The sequence below is a fragment of the Aptenodytes patagonicus genome, chromosome 2 (assembly GCF_965638725.1).
Source record: "Aptenodytes patagonicus chromosome 2, bAptPat1.pri.cur, whole genome shotgun sequence".
Taxonomy (NCBI): Eukaryota; Metazoa; Chordata; class Aves; order Sphenisciformes; family Spheniscidae; genus Aptenodytes; species Aptenodytes patagonicus.
Window position 1 is genome coordinate 96508494 of NC_134950.1, and position 19595 is coordinate 96528088.

General features: G+C 44.2%; 1 protein-coding gene across 1 annotated transcript; it reads left to right on the forward strand.

Moving 5' to 3' along the window:
* Positions 1–18355: 18355 nt before the first annotated feature.
* PPP1R3G (protein phosphatase 1 regulatory subunit 3G) lies at positions 18356–19231 on the forward strand. Its single transcript, XM_076332260.1, has one exon. It carries the CDS (start codon positions 18356–18358, stop codon positions 19229–19231), a length of 876 nt encoding a protein of 291 aa, XP_076188375.1.
* Positions 19232–19595: the final 364 nt, after the last annotated feature.

Here is a 19595-nt window from a genome sequence, read left to right on the forward strand (position 1 = left end):
AATGGGGGAGCCGCCCCCGATCACGTCACCCGCCGCCCGAGAGGGAGCGACTACACGGAACAGCCGGCAAGCGGGTGGAAGGGCGGGGAAGAAGCTGTGCTATGAGGTCATTTCCGCCTGCTTCGACAGCGTAGCTGCTTCCGCTGTGGCGCCGACTGAGCGCGGCGGCAGATGTGCGCATGCGCGGCAGCGGGGCGCGAGGTAGGGTCGTCGTGTGGGGGCGGCAGCCGTTAAACGCCTCGCCCGTCTCTTCCCCTAGTAGGTGTGCGCGCTCGGTGCTTTCGGTCCTCACAGGTTCAGAACAACCCCGGCGTGAGTCAGGCAGCAAAACCCGGCTGGGTTTTGTGGTGCAGCAGCTGTAGTTCACGGCAGTTAAGGCACGTGCGTGCTTCATGAGTCGCTCTGCAGGCGGGAGCCGGGCCCCGCAGGTATTGAGGGGGAGCATTGTAGGCCCCCAGGGTGCGTTTCCCACCAGGGGATGGTTTTAGGAGAGATGGATGCTTGGAGAGATAAAACAGGCAGGTGGAAGTGTGTCCTGGGGTGGCTGATGGCACCGGGCGGCCTTCGAGACGTCGAGCAGCCAGCTTCCTTCTACCCTACAGCAATACGTAAACCCCAGGAGCTGCAGGGGTGTCTGAGCCCTGTGCAACAGGCCACTACCAAAACACTGTCTGATTTCATCAGGGCCCCACAGAGATATACCAAGTATGTGAATTCCTACTGAAAACTTGTGGTCCGTTAGATCTCTGAGTGTATTTGTAGTAATAGCTGCAGTTTTACAAGATCACGAAGAAGATCCTGTGTCAGCTCTCGCTCCAAATAGGACTGCTCAGGTTAGCGAGCATGGAGCGCAAGGCCTGTGGGATTGGGCCCTGCATCCGATGTGTCCTCTCACTGCTCGTTCTGTACATTGTGTATTTTATATAAAACATGTACAAAAATTTCCTCTTTCCACCTTCCTGTAGTTTTTCTCTTCCTGGTCCTCTAACTTCATGGCTCCTGTTTTAGTTTAAAATGGTACTGAGCAACTTTCTTGGTATTTGCTGTTTCTGTGTACTGTACAAGGCTGTGTGTAACCTTACTTAAAACCACTCAAGTCTGTTCACCAGGCATCCATCAAGCTGGCAAAGCTGACGTTCGGTTTGGATGCCAGTTTGACAACAGTAGTTCCAGAGATCTCAGGCTTGCCCTAGGAAGATCTTGACCTGCTATTTCTAGACGTGACGTTCAATGTTAACGCTCAGGGGTACATGAGCTTGGTTATTCATCTCCCTTAGGTGGTCAGATACCAAGAGGAAAAGTTTGTTCAGTATAGATTAGTATAGGAAGTTTGTTTAGGATAGAAAAGTATAGGTTATGGGTCATTTGTTCAACAGCTGCAGTGTTACACAGATAGGAATCATAAAATTCCTATGATTTTAATCGTTCACTAGCTATATGTCTTGGTGGTTTGATATCGTAACTCGAGCACTCTTGTTCACTACCTGGCTGTTTGGCTGAGGTAAATAGGTAGCACTTAGGTTTTCTAGATCTGTATTTCCAGTCTGGTGAATTTATGTTACGGCTCCAGCTTAGCGGTTGATAAGCCCAGGCTCTGCTTCTAGCACAGACTGCACTTTTCTGGTGTTCTGTCTATGTTTGGGTCTGCCTGATGTTGCTGACTTAATAGCTATAAATAGCTAGCAGTGTGAAAAGGCTGGTCCTTGCAAGGTCTGTGTTACAGAACCGTGCTTGCCCGATGGAAGGAGGGGTGCTACCGAGGAGTTACTAGTTCGGCACTTCTGGCTTGTTAGACTGATTCAGACCCACTTGTTCCTGGGCATGGGCTTTGCGAGTGCTTGTTTGCTGAAGTGACATCAAGACACTGCTGCTCTGAACTCAGTGGCTTGTATCCTCCAACACGTGAAGCTGAGATGAAGCCACATGTCACAAGGTCACTGGCTCATTAACGTTTGTGGAGGAGGGCTGAATTCTGTGCTTACATTGCCTGTACAAATTGGATTAATTGGATTATTATGAATCAAAAAAGGCTATATAATCACAGTAGCCTTCTAATTTAAAGCATGGAAACATTAATGGGAAAAGCACTATGTGATTAATGTCAGTTATTATCATACCCGCAAGCAGAAGCCTCTGTGCACAGACAAGCATCACACTGTGATGATCAGAAAGCCTGTTCTACTAAAGAGGTGAAAAGTTCAAGCCTCTGATCAATAAGCCCGGAGATCTAGAGAGGAAATTTGGCTCTACTCAAAGCAGCCTGTGGAGTTGGGTTTTTTTGTGGTTTGGGGTTTGGGGTTTTTTTTGTGAGCTTCTCTATGCTAATACAATTTATGCTTTCTGCTAGGGATACAAATGGATAGGAAAAGAAATGAGGAAAAAATATGTTGGGGAAGGGTCAAGAGAGTCAAGATTTATGGTTGCATATTCAGAGTTAAGTCAGTACTTTAGGGATTTTGGCAGGAGTGTAGTTCACTGCAGCTCAGTGGAGCATTGAAGGATTCACATCACTATTCAGTTAGTTTGGTTCATATGTCAGGCAATTAATTTTAACCCACCCTTACTCATATACATTGGCTGTCCTATTATAGAGTATGTGTGTTTTGGACAACTCCCTGAAGATACTGAACTGCGTTAAAAAAAAAACATTTAGCAGTCCAGTAGTCTGTGCTGTAACATACAGAATTTCCCTATCTTTAAATGGGCTATATATATGTACACTAATTGTTGGTAGATGCTGACATTTTTATAGTGGTTGTTAGAGTTCTTTGAGTAATTGGGTGTAGGGTTTCTGTATATTGTTAAAAAAAAAAGAGACATTTTAAACTTTAAATAATTTAAGCGACACAGCCCCTGTAAAGCTATCACAATTTTCCCAAGGATTTCAAACCAGTGACAGGGTAACGCAGTTTTACAGCAATTCAGTTTCTGCGTGTTGAAGAGAGTTACAGGCTGTAGTCAAGAGGAAAGAAACGCCTTGAGGCAGCCTGTGGTAATAGCTTGGAGTAGGGAAGGATCTCTAAAATATTTCCTGGGACTGGTGAAATTTGATTCTGTTTTTGTATAAAATGACTGAGTTTGGAAAGAAAAGCCTGACCTTCACATTATGTACAATATCTCTAGTTGTGAAGCCCTGCTGCTTCTTTTATGTATTTTTTCCTATTGAAGAGCAATCTTAAATCATTCTTTCTGGTGAATTTTCTGATTAAAAAAAAAAATCATTATAATGCCTAGAGTTTCATAAATCTAAACAATATTTATCACATATTTTGAATTTGGCTTGCGTCTTTAAGATGAATCAAAATATTTTTCCTTTCAATCACTGTTTTTTTCTTTCTTAAATATTGTTGACTGCAGAAGAGAAGGAAGGAAGTTGTCTAACTCTTTTAACCTTGGCTATTGTAATTAGTACTTTGCAAAACAGAAACAGACAGACACCTCTGGTGCCTTGTTCATCTGAAATTAATAAAGTATGTAAGACTGAAAACCAGCATTTCACTTGATCAGTGTCAACTGCTTTTTTCACTGAGGAGAGTGGAAAGATGGTGAAGATGTGCATAGTTAGCTTTATATCCTGTTTTTACACACTTCAGTCCAAATGTTCAGAGCAGTGATGGATTGTAAAAATGATCCCACTCAGACTTGTTTTTCTAGAAGATTACAAACAAAGCTTCTGCCAAGCTACTCCCCAGAGCAGCTGTTCAAGCCAGGAAGAATAGTGAATGCTAACCATGGACCGAGTTGCTGGATTTGGTTTAAATGCAATTTAAAAAAAAACCCCAAAGAACCAACCTCATCTGTTTCTCCTAGAGTTAAAAACCCCTGTAATCTGGGAGACCTCACACTCACTCACTTTTGTGATACTACAGTGGGAGAAGAAATGAGAAGGATAATTCATCTGACAAGGTTCTGGGGAGCCAGGAGTGTTTTTCATCTATTCAGGCAGAGTCTTCACCTCCACTTGCCTCCTAAGGATCAGATTTTGGCTGGGCCCTGCATGGTGATAGGGAATTTTCATACACTTTCTCTCTCCTTCTAAACAGATCAATTATTGTTCATGTTATGGCTAATATGAGAGACACATGTTCTTACAAGTTGCCCGCAGGGGCAAGCTGCTCCACAGTGTCCGAGGAAGAGTTGGGAATCTTCCTCTATTCACGCATCCTTGCAGAAGGTAACAAACTGTGGCCACGTTCCCCTGGTTGCTCCTTCATCTCCTGGGAAACGTCCTAGAGAACGCTTCCACACCCACCTTGACCTCCCGGGGCAATAACTGTATGTCCCTCTCCTTGTCCCTTAACAAGGCTGGGAAACGCTGCTGCCTTTTCTGTTGTTAAGTCCCCCTCCCCCAGCTCTACAGATAACAGGCACCATTTTTCCTGAAATTGTCTAACCAATTAACATGATTGTGTTAAACTCCTAGCAGTCTTGTTCTCAACCTGTACTTAATTTTTCCAGTTACATCAATTTGTCTGCTACAGGATATTAACTGTCCCTTAAAAAATTGCCTTGATAATATCCTTAGAGTATTGTATTTCTAGTAACATTAGTGCTGCTCCTGGGATTGCAGCAGATCACACTGTTACTTTAGTGCACCGTCATGAAGATACAGAATGCAAAGCAAAAAGGAAATAAAACTAAGCATTCCCTCTTGTACACACCTTAAAAAAAAAGAAAAAAAATGTAGAAATTTAATGTTCAAAGTAGGGTGCATTTTCTCTTAATATCAGTGCAGAGTAATTCCTTCCTGTCACAGCTCAAGCTTCCAGTCTGCTTCAAGGAGAGGGTTTGCCATTCCCACCAATAAACCAGTAATATCTCCTGTACCTATTATTGTGTACTCCTTTGTATGTTGATGCATATTGTTAATAAATATATGGATTGCCAGACCACTGGCATTTTTCCCTCACTAAACTGTTTCTCTTAACACCCCCAAATCGTAAAATGTCCCATGCTGCACTTCACGCTTCCAACTCTCGTGGGGCTGGCTGTAGGTGTTTTGACTGAGGATGGGCAGCAAAGTTTGGCCCTACAAGTTTAGCGCTGTGAAATTTCAATCATCCTTTTGCAATGCAGCATCAAAGTCATGTGGTTGCCTACTGCAAGCAAAGAGAAGCTGAAGATGGTGCCAGCAGAAGGCGGCCATAGAGAGAGGAGGCTGTCATCCCAGCCAGCTGGAAGCCTGTTTCTCCACGGCTGGATGGCGAGCTTGCCTCAGCCACCGAGCCTGTACACAGGTGATCAAAAAGCAGTTACTGGAGTGCCTGGATGCCCGATTTCTCTCTTTAATATTGGCTATGAAATTAAGCAACAGAAACTGTGTAGTAATTTAAAATAACCCAAGATTAAAAAAAAAAAAGCTACATGTTCCCAGGTAAGAGTACTATTTTCAGGAGGATCTAAGGATTTAGGGACCAGTGTGGCGTTATCAGAAGTGAAGGACACAAGTTTAAATTTAGAATTGTACATTTCATTCATTTGAGCAAGATTCAAAGTTTTAATCTTTCTAGATACACAAAAACAGTTATTCTGGAAAACCTAGTTAAGAATGATTTTTTGCACATAAGCCCCTGTTTCAATACACTTATTTTGGAGTAAATCCTCTTTTTCCCATTTCACTTAATTCATATTATTAGGATTAAGAATATTTACATACTGAGTTGTTCAGAAATGTGTATTTTATTATATTTGCAATTATGGACATGGACTGCAACGGCCTGCCATATTATAAACCACTTCCAAACATACGACTTAAAGTTTCAAATCACTTTCACTTAAAAACTTTTAAAAATGTTATTCTCTATTAGCAGGCTGTCCTTATCATTCCACTTTAGATACATTTTCAGTGCTTGGACTATTTTGTAGACTACTCCTGTAATGCCCAAACATTGTTCAGATGTTGGCATTTTGGTGCCAAAGCATGGTACTTTCACAAGCTGCACCGAAGTCAGCGTGTGTATCTGTGTGTCACTCAGAAACCATTCTCACACTGAGACTTAAATGTGAATTCAGACTTTTAGGTTCCCATTTTTAAGTTTTAGATGTAAATACTTTGCAAAATTCTTGACATTAATGTTCAAAGAATCCCATAAACACCCGTTAATTGTGCATGTTATATTAATAAATAGGCTTTGAACCATTTCTCTCCTGTCACCTGGAAGGTCCGGTGTGAGGAATGAATTTCGTGGAGCCCTTGAAGAGAGGGGTAAGGAACAGGAGCCTGGCTACATTCATGTAAAAATCTGGTATAAGGTATTTATATCACTAAAAATATCATCCCTGCCCCCACCCTCCAACTGTGCTTGACAGCAGCTGATACTAAACTGGGTCATAGGATCGATGGAAGCAAGTTTTGTTCAGGAAGTATTGCAAAGACTGTGATGGGCAACTGTCAAATTAGTATAAATACACACATATATATGAGTATAAACACATGAGAGTATATGAGAAGACAGAAGCATATATAAGATTATAAACCTGTATGTGTGTGTATATATATGAGTTGAAGCCCATAACTACAGACGTGACATTGTCTTCTTCCTCTGGTCCCTGTGATTTTTAAGACTGGAAGTCTCCCAAGCACCTCTCAAGATGTTAGTAAGTAAGATGTTAGGTCCACAGACTGTTCTAGTCTGCTTTTCTTTTTCTCTCGTTCTTCCCTGTTCATACACGCAGTCTCATTTACTGTTTTTTTTTCCCTATTTTTTTTTGCAGAATGACTTTAAGGTCTTTCTGTTTCTTGTTTTAAATCTGTATTTTGAATGAAATATTAAAAATGCCACTTTGAAAGACAAGCAGTCTGTGAATTTGGTTAAAATTTAAATTTTGGTGAACTTAAAACCATTGTGATTCCTATAAATGCAATTTTATCCAAACAGCTGGGGAAAATGTGACATTTCCTCCATTAATTTTTCATGCATAAAGTGATTGAGGAAAAAAAAAAGAATAAAAGCTCTGTCACTACAGATCAGCTCTTTACCTGAGGTCCAAGGACCTTCTGCATCATTTGATACACAACCCATTCACAGCAAACCAGTTGCTAATTGCCATGATGGGAAAGAAAATTAATTTTATCTTTAGAGCTTGTGTCCTTGTATTCTGCCTGCTAGCAGTTTGCGTTCAGATGATCTTCTTGCCAAAGTTGCTGCTACTGCTTCTGGCCAAACGTGTCAGGGAACAGGCAAGGCTTTGTATATGTCTGGAACTTTGGTTTAGACAAAAAATCCAGACAAGAAACTGCACCGTTCGTTCAATAAAGCAAACAGCAAACATTGGATCAGTGTGAAGACACAGCATCTCAAATAAGCTTTTAGACTTCACTGGTTGCCTGGAGGATTAGAGCACTCTGCAGAACATACTGAAAGGTCACCACCTCACTGCTTTTTTCCACTGCACTTAAACGTGAAAAATAAAGTGACTTGCATCTTGTTGCAGTTCAGTGCCAATACTTTATGGGTCTTCCTGTTCTGTAATACGAATCAAGAAATGATGACTACATGGACTCGGTCGTAAACCATAATGATAAGACACCCCCTGAACATATGGCAGGAAAGAGACATAGAATTTTACACAGAGTCATTAATCTTCAAATTTGAAAGTAAGACAGGCTTCACAGTTAAATAAAAATGCTCTGCATTTGGCCAAGGTGAACCTTTTGTTCTTGGAGTGAGAAGGAAGGGACTTCTGTTGGGAAATGGATGCATCCTGCTTGTGGGAGGAGTAAGAAATGCCATTTTTTCTTCACTTGGAGGGATAAGTAGAAAACAGCATATAAAATTAAGTGAAATTAAGTGGAATCTTCAGGACAATGAGTAAAAAAGGAAAATAGGGAAGGAGAGAAAATTACTCTTGAAATAGGCCTTTGAGGTCATTCAACTTAATTGAGTCACTGAACCCATTCAATATTCAGAATGAAAACGAATTCATTGCTCTTAAACTCTTGCTCAGTTCATTAGTTCATTCTTCCCCCTTGGTTGTTAAGCTGCTCCTCCCTGTGACTCCAGCCTGATTTCTAAATCGCTCCATAAGATAATGAAGGGCTCCAAATTTTGGTTCCCTAAGATTGGCTTGGCTACTCTTGATCTTGTTGAGTGATCTGAGGTCTGCAAGTAAGATGCTCAGTTTGAAACGATCTGGGTGTATGATCAGGAAATAGTGGTACGTAGGGGAGAGGGACATTAGCTACCAGAAATCAATTTATAATTGAGACTCTGCAGTCTACGATTTACTTAAAAGATTCGAAGTTATGATGTCCTACAGTCGCTTACAGCAGCGTAAATTTGGAATTACGCCCTTAATGTCAGCAAAGTTATTTATGGTATGAAGCAACATGTCCAGTGTGAGTGGACAGTGACCTACTTAGTGCTGTTGGGAACAGAATGACATAGAGCAGTAAAAACTTTCTGTTCATTTGAATTGTGCTCATGCAGGGTGTGAATGGCAATGCTTCTTATTCAGGAACATCTTTGTTTCAAAAGAGAAGTGTCTTCTTTCAACTGGATTCTTTTTGAACTCCTTACAGTGTGATGACTTCTTGAAATATTTTCAAACTGAAGTGAGTTGAGTCCTTCTGCTTCACCAAGTAAAAAGATGACTCAGTTTTGGCACCATTACGTTGCATTTACAGTCTATCATATTATAGAGACATTAGAAATGATGTACTGAATCACAGAAGTAGCAGCCTTTAGATGTCTCATCAGTTTGGGAGTGAAAAGAAATAGGAGACGTGGGATTTGTCTTTTTGTTTTAGTTGGATATGAAAATGGAGACAGAAGCAGAGTTACAGCAGATTAGTAGTCCAGATACCAGCAAAGGAAACATATTTAGCTAAATTTATTCTTAAATATTTACTGTATGATAATGTGGACTATGTATTATCTGCAGATGGCTCATAAATGGAACCACCCCGAATTGTGCCAAGCCAGTACTGGGAACAAGGAGCCTAAAAGAACTTTTTTAAGGTTGCAATCTCAATTCTTGTAGATATGAATCATAATTTCTTAATAAGAGTTTGGTGCCACGATCACATACTACTTACACGGCTGGAGGATTGGGACTTTATTTGCTTCGAATTGCAAAGAAGGCAGGAAGAGAAAGGATGGTCCTGCCACGGAGGCAAGTGATTTCTAGCCTGGAGGGACTGAATTTTATTGCTGCTCCTGACATCAAGCACCTAGCAATGCTAAGCAAATTGCTTAAACTAACTTGATTACCTATTGCATGTTGCTAACTTTCTCCTCTGAGAACCCAAGCAGTCAGATTTCTGAGGTACTGAGCACTTACAGCTCTAGCTGAAATCAAAAGGCGCGATGCTCTGAACCCCTGTAAAATCTTAAGTATGGATAAGCAACCTCAAAAGTCAAGTTGCACACATCCAAAATGAGCATGTAGAATAAGTGGACACCTTTTACCTTTACCTCTCCATAGCTCAGCTCTCTAGTAGTAAAATCAGGGATGCTTCATCTCATAGTAGTCTACTACTTCTGAAGCAGTTGGAAGATATTGTGGTGCTGACCACGATGGAGGATCCCGTGAGGAAATCTGATCACATCTCCAGGGCAGGACTGGAATACTGTTCAATAAACAAGGCCTACAGCTACACATTGAGCAATGCAGAGAAAAGCAATGACACCACCATTGTGTAGCTGCCTATCTTGTGTGCTTAATGAGACAGTCCTGAGGGAAAAAATGGCCTAAGAATGCATAATTAAAGGCTGTAACCTAAATGATACACTCAAAAAGGCTGCATTAATGTTACAAAGGCAATGTGACTTCAGGCAATTTCTAGCACATGGGTACTCGAATCTGTATTCTCAACATTCTTTTAACATGGATTTTTTGTGGGTAATTAATACTAAGCTCTGCTCTACTCTTCAGAAAAAGTAATGATGCATTGATTTGAGGAAGTGCAGCATATATCCCCATTGAAATGCAGGCACCACAAAAGAGTAGACAAAGTATATTTTATTCCCCTGAGTTTGCAGGACGAGGTTTATCTGTGTTTAAGATTGCTGTTGTTTAGCACAAACTTTGGCTAGGCTACTGGGACTGGTCTTGAAAGAAATTGCCATGGGTTCTTCAATGAGCAGTAGCAGGCATGAGTTTGTACATGAAACGAGGCATAGACCTTCAGTAGCTAAATCTAGTATTATTTCGCTAATTACTTTTATATTTTGTCATGCTTATAACAGTTTATAACATCAGCTTGGGGGAACATATCTTCCAATCCTGCAAAGCAGTGACTTCGCTGAACTTACACAGATGTTGCAGTGACTTTGCTGAAGTTACACAGATGTTGCGTCTACACATCTATTTGCAACTGAATACTTGCTAAAATGATTTGTAGGCTTAGGTCAAATTATTTTACTTGACCATCAGCATCACCGCAGTTTGCTCAGCAATTCTTTGCAAATATCCAGTACAGGTACTGGTCAGCCTGATCTTTTTTTTTCTAAGCCGTTCTGTGCATCCAGGTTCCTCTATTGCATTTGCCAATGCATTCAAGAAGTCTACCATTTTCACAGCTCAGGTGGTAAGAGCATAGTGGAGGCAGGGAAGAAGAAAGCAGCTTCCTAAAATGTAGTCATTTTATTACATAAAAAAGCGATTAAAGCATCTGCTTTAGTTTTCATAATAAGATGTTGCGAATCTGTTACAGCTAGAATAGTTCAAGATTTTTTGAACATGGGAAATAGTGTCTTTTCCAACAAAATTGCCATTTGTTTATTGGACAAAGTTAGTTTCTTATAAAAACAACTAACTGAAGAATGGTTTCTTTCCTTACTATGAGACACAGCAGTATTTTTTTTTAATACCTCTGTAAACTTTCTATAAACTTTTATATGACAGGTTTGGCAGCAACCCTGACTTCACATTCACACGCCTTCTCCTCCTTCATCCTCCAGCCAGTGATTCCTGCCTTCTCTTCCCCCACCCCAGGCTGCAGCAGGTTACCTCTCGAAGTGTGCTAACATACCCGTTCATTTTTGTTTGACGATCTGTTTCTGTCCTCGATTGGTACCCTGGCAGGATCACGTGTGCGGTCTATTGAAAGGCTTCAACTCCAGTTCGCTTTAAACAGAAGGAGGTCCTGATTTTATAGTGTTTTCTGATTCTAAAGTGTTAGGCAATGCTGGTTCAGTTTGCAGGACGAGTGATCCTTTACATGTTACTTCAATTTTTCATTTGGTTGCTGGAGAAGAATGTATTTGCAATTAAATGAAATTTAAAAGTAATTACAATCAACCACACCACCAGATGGAGCTTCTTTTCTGCCTTTCCTGCTGAAGGTGCTGAAACTGTGGGACTGAATTCACTACGACTGGGGGACTTAACTGTATTTATAGTCAATGAAATAGAAAACTCTTTTTTTACTCCTGGTGATGCAGGACTAAGCATCCCTGCATTCATATATGGCTATTTCAGTGATTTTTTTTTTAATACTGCTAAGGATAGCTATTATGGCAGTCCTTTGCTTTTGCAGGGTTAGGCTGTATCATGCAGTCCTGTTTCTTGTTCATGCACTTGAGAGTTTTCAAGTATAGGCTTACTTGTTAGAATGGTACAGTAATATTAAAGCAGCACCTATTTCTGCTTTTTTTTTCCTACTGTAAAAACTATTAACATTCTTTAGAAATGCAAATCTCTCTTTGTTCAGACCACTACATAACATAGATTATTCACTGAAATTCAACTCTGAAGTCTTCTTTTGTGCTTTTAGCAGTATTGTATTGTGTTACAGATACCTAGTTGCTGGTATATATGTACATCAACTGAAGTTACAATGTTCATAAGTCATGAGAATCAATATAAACGCCTGTGACGATAAACATTCTCTCTCTTATAAGATCTTCTATCGGGATAGCTTCTCTCTGTTTAGCTATCTACTCTCACAGCTTAGCAATTGAGAACAAACTGTAACTGAGACAGTTCTGGGGAACTGCAAAGAGACAGGGTTGCATTTATTCCTTTTTCGGTGGTTTGGAAAACTACACATTCAAGCAAACATGTTTTAACATAGGGTTTGTACAGCAAGATTACTTGGAAAGCCTATTCCTGTGTTTTAACCCAAGTGAAAGAAATGAGACTGACGTACAACTTACCCGGTTGTGACTGCTGGACTGAAAAGGTTGGCCTGCGTTTTCCAGGAGTTGTTAGAACAGGCTATATTGCACAATTCTATTTTCCCAAAAGACAGGGAGGTATCTGAGCTGATGAGGTCAGGCTACCATTCAATTATGCCATGTCAAACACGACTCTAAAGACGGGCGGAGGCTTCGTCAGCTGAAGTCATGAAGGTCCTTCTGACCCGCTGGCCAATTCTGTTGTCCTAGGAGACTCCAGATGAGTTCATGCCGCTATTGATTTTGAGTGAGCTACACGCCTTGCTGCTTGTGAAAAAGACAAACACAAAAATACAAAACAGAATTAATGTGGGTACAAGTTCATGTCATCTTCCATTTTCATGTCTCGTTTCCAATGGGCAAAAATCTAATGCCTTAGAGGAGAAAAAAAGGGGAACAAAAATCTAATGCCTCGGACATCTAATGTTCATGTGCTAACAACTCAAAAAGCTGGTTTAGAGATGTGTTGTTTTGTCATTTATGTTTTATATACTTCCTAGGAGTTCATTTTGGAGGGTATTTCAAGCATTTGGAATTTTGCAGTGTCCTTAGTCAAGACGTAAACACATCTTCTGTCCAAGTAAGTTTCCTTATGGAGCTTTAAGGAGACATTGGTTTTTGTTTTCCAGAGGCAGTCTGCTAGATGGCAGGGCAGGAGCAAAATACAGCATTTTAAGACAGACAGCAAGAAAAAAAATTATTATTGTAATAGCCCAGCAACAGTTTTGGGGGTAGGATGCCCTTTATATCAGACTACTCTGGGTAAGATGGAGCTTCCTTCTCACTGAAGTCCAAAGCAATATAATAGCATAATGTAGGGCAAGAATTTGATCCAAATTTTATTTTCCCTAGATTGCTAAATAAAAAATATACACAAACATAGAGGTTTTATATGTGAGAACCTGGATCCTAGTGTTCATCAGAAACCTTTGAAAGAGATGTGGCTCTGCAGCTTTCTGGAGATCCACATTAAAACAAACAAAAACCATAAACCCAAACCCTTTTCAACTCCTACACTGTGAATAAATTTTGGAAGCTGAAACAATTTTTCTCACTGATATTCTGAGCTTGCCCTTTCAAAGATTGTCTATTTGGGTTAAATTGTTGAAATGCAACAGTAAGTCTCTCTGTTAGGATGGCAGCTTGTATACGGGTTTTTAATCATAATATGATTTACTGATTAAAAGTTTGACAAATGACTTAAGATTTTCAGTGTACCACATGAATATAAAAAGTTTAGATAAATATCTTATAAATCACAGGTATGAAACCAAAACTTGACACCTCTAAGAGCCACAAGAACCAAGCAACGCTTCTGAAATCTTAGTGAATTGCAAGTTTTTGTGCAACGTGGTTTTGTCACAGTTAATGCAAACTCTAGTCTGAATTTAGTGTTTGTTCAAGCACTTGGAACCTTTTCCATACAATTTCAGCAAAACAGAAAGTAAAAAAAAAAAGATTAATCCTTTGTGCCATTGCTATATATTTGCTTGTCACAAAGAACGAGCTTGACTTTATGCCAGATGCAGGGGATCTTGGACCTACCGAAATCAGTTACAAAACTCCACCTTTGAAGAGGTTAGCATTTCACCCAAATGAAGGGACCTTCCTTGCCTTACTGCCAAATACTCGGTATTAGTAATTGAAAAGGATATTCCACATAATTTTGGGAAACACACCGTTGCTCTAATTCAGGAAAACAGAATAAATATATTTTCATATATTTGAAGTACTCTCTACATCCCATAAGGAATGTCAGGTGCAAGTCTGCTGAGAGACAAGACAGTATACAGCAGACGTCTCTAAAAGTGATTGTCTGAAAGACTCGAAGCTCTAAAGGATTTTGCTTGCTGAGCGTCCTGCAGAAATTAGGTTTAAAGCTTCGCATTTAAGATTTGGAAACTAAAATAATCACTTCCAAGTATTTGTTTCTATTTCAGTACTTTTTCCATTACAGATGTAATGCATGCCTGTTTGGAGTACAGCTGCTTGGTTTTCCTGCATAAAGAAGAAAATTAAGTCTAGTAATCTACCTTCTGAATGATTTCTAGTCAGATTGTATAGAGCCACTGAGTCCTTCATTCAGTGTTTGACCGTCCTCACAAACATAGTAAACTGAAATCCTATCCTTATTAAAAATACAGAGAAGCTAGAATTCCCATGGGATAGGGAGCATTTATGGTTTTTTAAATAATTGAGGAGGCTATTAATATCCTCCCTGCCATTTTTGTACAAGCAACGCAACTGTTAAAATTGGGATGAAGAACTACATGATTTTCAAAGTGAAGCAAGAAGATCGTTCAGAATGAATGCTGCTAGAACTTGAGATAATCCCTGCATATTTCTAAATCCCTGTAAATTGTGTAATATTGCTTAGTAGTTATTAGTCATTGACGTTTTCTGATAAGCTATTGTCACTGGAGATTTTCTTGGAAAGACTTGAGTGGGGAATTTGAGAGATTTGGCATATTTGAACTAGATACATCCATAAGTAGAATACTTTTCTCTGGGACTAACTGGGAAATCTGCTGGTTTTGGATTTGAAGGTTGAAGCTACTATTAAAAGTGCAGAAAAAGAAATGACAAGCAGTGTTTGAATGGGCTTCTGGATTAAATTGTGTGGTTGAGTGGAATCAACAGAATCCCCCAGTTACTTGCCTCTGGGTGTCTGCAAACAAGTATTTTTGTGTTCATTTTGTGTCCAAATGATGACTACTATTGATCCAAGCAGCCTGACCGATTTATTAAATTGCACATCAAATAGAGCTCCAAACCAAAGCAGCAACCCAAAATCTCTGATCTAACAAGTCCTGAGGAATACATAACCATGCAATCATAGTCAGAAGTGAGAAGGCAATACCATGGATCGCTTACCGGTGATCTGCGCATTCGTATTTCTTTTATGTCATTCAGTAGCCATTTTAGGATGCAGATGCTCCTGCAAGATGTGTGTGTTGAATGCAATGTGGGGATTAGGGGGGTAGCTGGGAAACGAGGAGGGGGGAGATTAAAGAAGAAGGTGCTGCGTTGATCCCGTATGTACTTTATGGCCTTAAACATAACTGGTCCAAGCTCAGGGAATGCAAAAAGCCTCCTCTGACTGCGAATCTGCTGTCTTGTCTTTTACTAGGAAATCCCCCCGCTTTTATCTCAGCATTTTCTTTAATAATGAATGAGGTAAATAGTACTTAGAAGCCTGAGACCCTGGCTGCCCCGTTCTTTTAAGAGAATCGGTTTTGAAATACTTGAGAGACAACACTAAATGCCTCCTTAACTAATGTCCACTGGCATAGTTTGTCACATCAGTTGAACATCTGTTGTAAAGGTTTATCTGATTTTAAATTACTCCCTTTCAGAATGGTAGCAATTGATTACCCCTAAAAATCCGACTTCCCTTTATATGCCGTTAATTGCCTGGTTTTAATTCTTTTCATGCAATACGGAGTCCTGTTGCCTTAACTGCTTTTGCTTAATTTCTGTGAAGAGTAGTCCTTTTCGCAGGCCTGTCTCCCAGAGTTACGGAATATGTAAGAAATTTATATTAATTGGTACAATATTACTTAACTTTTATCAATATTTACAGTAAGTTTCTCTTCTTGCTGTCCCTTATTTTGCTTGCACCTTTCACATTCCTCTGTAATTTCTAGTAGTCCAAATGGTTTTGCCTTATCAGCAAATGGCACATCTTTTCCCTTTGCTGCCTAAAACATTTGTTAATGATTTGGCAAGCTGAGGAAGCATGCGTTAGTGGAATAAACACCACATGAGGAAGTAAGGGCTGGTTTCTTAATTTCTGTTTTCCTCGCCACAAAATAGGTATTATGTTGAGAAAGCAAAGTAGTAGTGTTTTATTCTACCTAAGGAATCTTGACAGTATTCTAAGTACTAAGCGCCGTTACCTGCACATCACCTATTCATTTTTCTTCTTTCCAACTTGGTAATCTGGGGTGCCACAAGCCTCGGATAGGTGGGTCATGAGGTCTCATTTCCAGGCGCAGGTAAGAAAGCGCCTGCATTGCAACCTGTTTTCATCAAAATGAATGCTAACAGGAGAGCGGCCCAACGTTGTCGTCCACTGCTCTGTTACAGCCACCGGCAGGTCGGGAGCCATGGTGAAAGCAGGTGAAACTGGTGCCTTCCCTGCCAACAGTCGCGTGTGGGAAGACGACCATCGTTCCCCTCCTTCCTGCGCTGCATCGCAGACCTCCACTGAGTAACTCGGGAGCGTGCTCTGTGGTTTAGTACCATTAAGTTGAGGCTGCTTAGCTCAAAGAGCTTAAACGGTGGCACACCAGCTCACTTGGACCGGAGTAGGCAAAGGAGCGTTCCTATGAGGAGCTCAGCCGGCAGCCTGGCCAACGTGGCAGCTTGCAGCAGAGTGGTGGTGACGAGCAGCTGACGGCAAACTGGTATTCGTCATGTTTTCCATTAGCACAGCTGGTGCCAGCGAGAACGTTTGCCCTTCGTTCCTCTCCTTACAATGCTGTAAACCAAACTACTAACAAATGTCGAGTGCACGGCCAGAAGCTGGAGGAGTCAGATTATTTGGCACTTCTAAGTAACTGTTCGCTGTTCAACTCTTCGGTCAAGGTGCAGTAAGAACATCCTCACAGCAGCGCCTGCTAAGGAAACTGTTGAGTGGCGTTTCTGCTGCTTTGACATTCATTCCTCTGCGAGACCCAGACTGCACACTCAGTTGAACCGCACTGTATTCACTCACGTTGGGAGGCTGCTTTTTGGCAACCAGACTGACGCTAAAAATAAAACAAACTATGCCAAAGAAACAAAAAAAACCCCTCTGATAAATCCATCGTGGGAGTGTATTCCTTCAGAAAGTACCGTGTTATCTGCATGTGCTTTTCAGTCTCTTCCATGAGAAAAAGAATGGAGGGAAGTTTAATAAGGTAGTATTTTTGCAATCATCCGTGCAAGTCACCCCCAGACAATAGCAGTGGCATGCACAAAGTATAGAATTAAATTTGGAAAATTCTCAGATATGGATCTCACCATACTAATAAAAGTATCTTGTTAGGAGGATGCTGTTTACTGTACATCATGCTCAGAAAATAAAGCTGAGGAGGATTCCAATTCTCTTTATTTGTTTAAAAGGTAAAGCCTGTATTTTGTTTTTCCTCCTTGATTTTTTTGTTGTTCAGTGGAAACTTTGAAGACAGTCTGACCTTCAAAGAGGGTGCATGCGCGCGTGTGTGCGCCTCCGGAGGCTTTGGACTTTTTCTTTTCCAGAACAGAGTGCTGCTGGTGCCAAGTGCGGGTAAAAAATGGTTAAAGAGATTTGCTTACAAAAGATATTACACTTTAAAAAGTGAATGCCTGCGGTGGTCCCTTTGCCTTTCGGGTTTTGCCCTCGAGTTCAGGTCTCGGAGCTTTTCTCTGCGGTTAGGATGGGTGGAAACCAATTTAAACATAAAAGCTGGGGGGTCTCACGAACTCCCAGCTGCAGAAGATGGACATCCGATGGCGAGCGCGGCACACGGGCAGGCCCCGGCGCTACTCACGCCCGGGCAGGCGGGGAGAGCGGCGGCTCAGCCCCGGTCCCGAGGGGCCGCTCGGCTGCCCGCCGCCTCCCCGCCCTCGCCCCAGGGGCACGGCGGTAGCTCCTCCGCGATGCCAGCGCGGTGCGGGGCGACGCCGTGCTTAGTCCTGACCCTCCGGGCTTTTTCTTCGGGGTGCCTCCGATGGGTGGAAGCCTAAGTAATGATGGCGACGAAGATGATAATAATTATAATAATCATGAAGCCCGCTCCAGCAGCCCATGACCCCGCGTTTCCCCCCGGCCTGACTTTGGGGGGCAGAGCGGGCGCGGAGCCGCGGCGGTAGCGTGGGGGGGGACGGACGGGGGGGACGGACACCCGCAGGCGCCGCTGGCTCCGCGGGTGCGCCTGTCGTTCCTGCCCCTCTCTGCCCCAAAGCCCATCAAACGCCTGGCGGCGTTGCTCGCAGCGCTCTCCCCGCGCCGTGGTAACGGCGGCCCCCGGCGGCGGGCTGCGAGCGGGAGGACGTGCGCGGCCGCCCGTCGCGGCCGCCGCCGTTTCCGTCTTGCCCGTCCCGGGAGGTCCCGCCCGCGGGGAGGCTCCGGGCCTGGCGGGAGGGGGGGGGGGGGGGGGCGCGCCCCCCGCCCGGGGCCTGCGGCGGGGGCGCCGGATAAAGCGGTGCCGGCCCGTCCGCCTGCCGCCACAGGGGCGGCCGGGAGGGGCCCAGCGGGGCGCCCCGCCATGGCGAGCCCCGCGCGGCCGCGGCAGGAGCTGGCGGCGGAGGAGCGGCGGCTCCGCGGCGCGGCCCCGACGGTGCCCCGCGACGCCAAGCGGGAGGCGGCGGGGGAGCGGCTGCTGCTGCTGGAGCTGCGCCGCTGCGGGCGGCCGCCGTCCCCCGGCCCCGGCGAGCGGCGGGAGGAGGAGGAGGAAGAGGAGGAGGGGGAGGGGGAGGAAGCGGCGGCGGGCGAAGACTGTTGCAGCAAGTGCAAGAAGCGGGTGCAGTTCGCCGACTCGCTGGGGCTGAGCCTTGCCAGCGTCAAGCACTTCAGCGACGCCGAGGAGCCGCGAGTGCCGCCCGCCGCGCTGTCCCGCCTGCAGAGCCCGCCCGGCGAGGAGCGGGACCGGCCGCCGCCCGGCGGGGACCCCCCGCCGCCCGCCCTGCGCCTGGTGCCCGACTTCCCCGACGGCGGGGAGCCCAGCGCCGAGCGGCTGCGGCGGCAGCGCGTCTGCCTGGAGCGGCTGGGGCGGCCCCCGGCGCCCACCGACGTGCGGGGCACGGTGCAAGTGCTGGGCTGCCCCGGCCCCAAGGAGGTGACGGTGCGCTACACCTTCAACGAGTGGCTCTCCTTCGTGGACGTCCCGGCCGTCCCCCTGCCCCCGGCGGCCGCCGGCGACCCGCCGGCCGAGCGCTACAGCTTCACCCTCTGCGTCCCGCCGAGCCTGCGGGAGGGCTCGGCCCTCCACTTCGCCGTCCGCTACCGCAGCCCGCAGGGCGAGTACTGGGACAACAACGGCGGCCGCAACTACACGCTGCGGTGCTGCGGCTGCCCCGGGGGCGGCCCCGCGCCGCCCTCCGCCGCCGGCAGCCCGCCGCCCCCCGCCGCCCCCTGCTACTGATGCCGGCCGGGCGAGGGGAGCCGCGGGGACCCGGCCGGGCAGGGGGAGGCGGCCGCAGCCCCGCACCCTGAGGCCCGTCTCGGGAGGGCGACGGCCGGCGCGCCGAGGCACCCGTCCCGGAGACTACCGAAACCTGGCGGTTTGTAAGCGGGCGCTTCGGTTTTGCCAGCGAAACATGGATGTGCCTAGGGTCGCGTTGCTGTGGCTCGTGGAACCGTTTCCCTTTTTTTTGGAGAGAACGAGGGGACCGAGTAGTGTGGGCTTTGCTTTTCCCCCTTGAAGTGAATTTTTGAGGTCTTGATGTGGGCTTGCCTTCACTTACCCCATTAGTCAGAGATGCACGGAGCACTTGTGTGAAAACTTA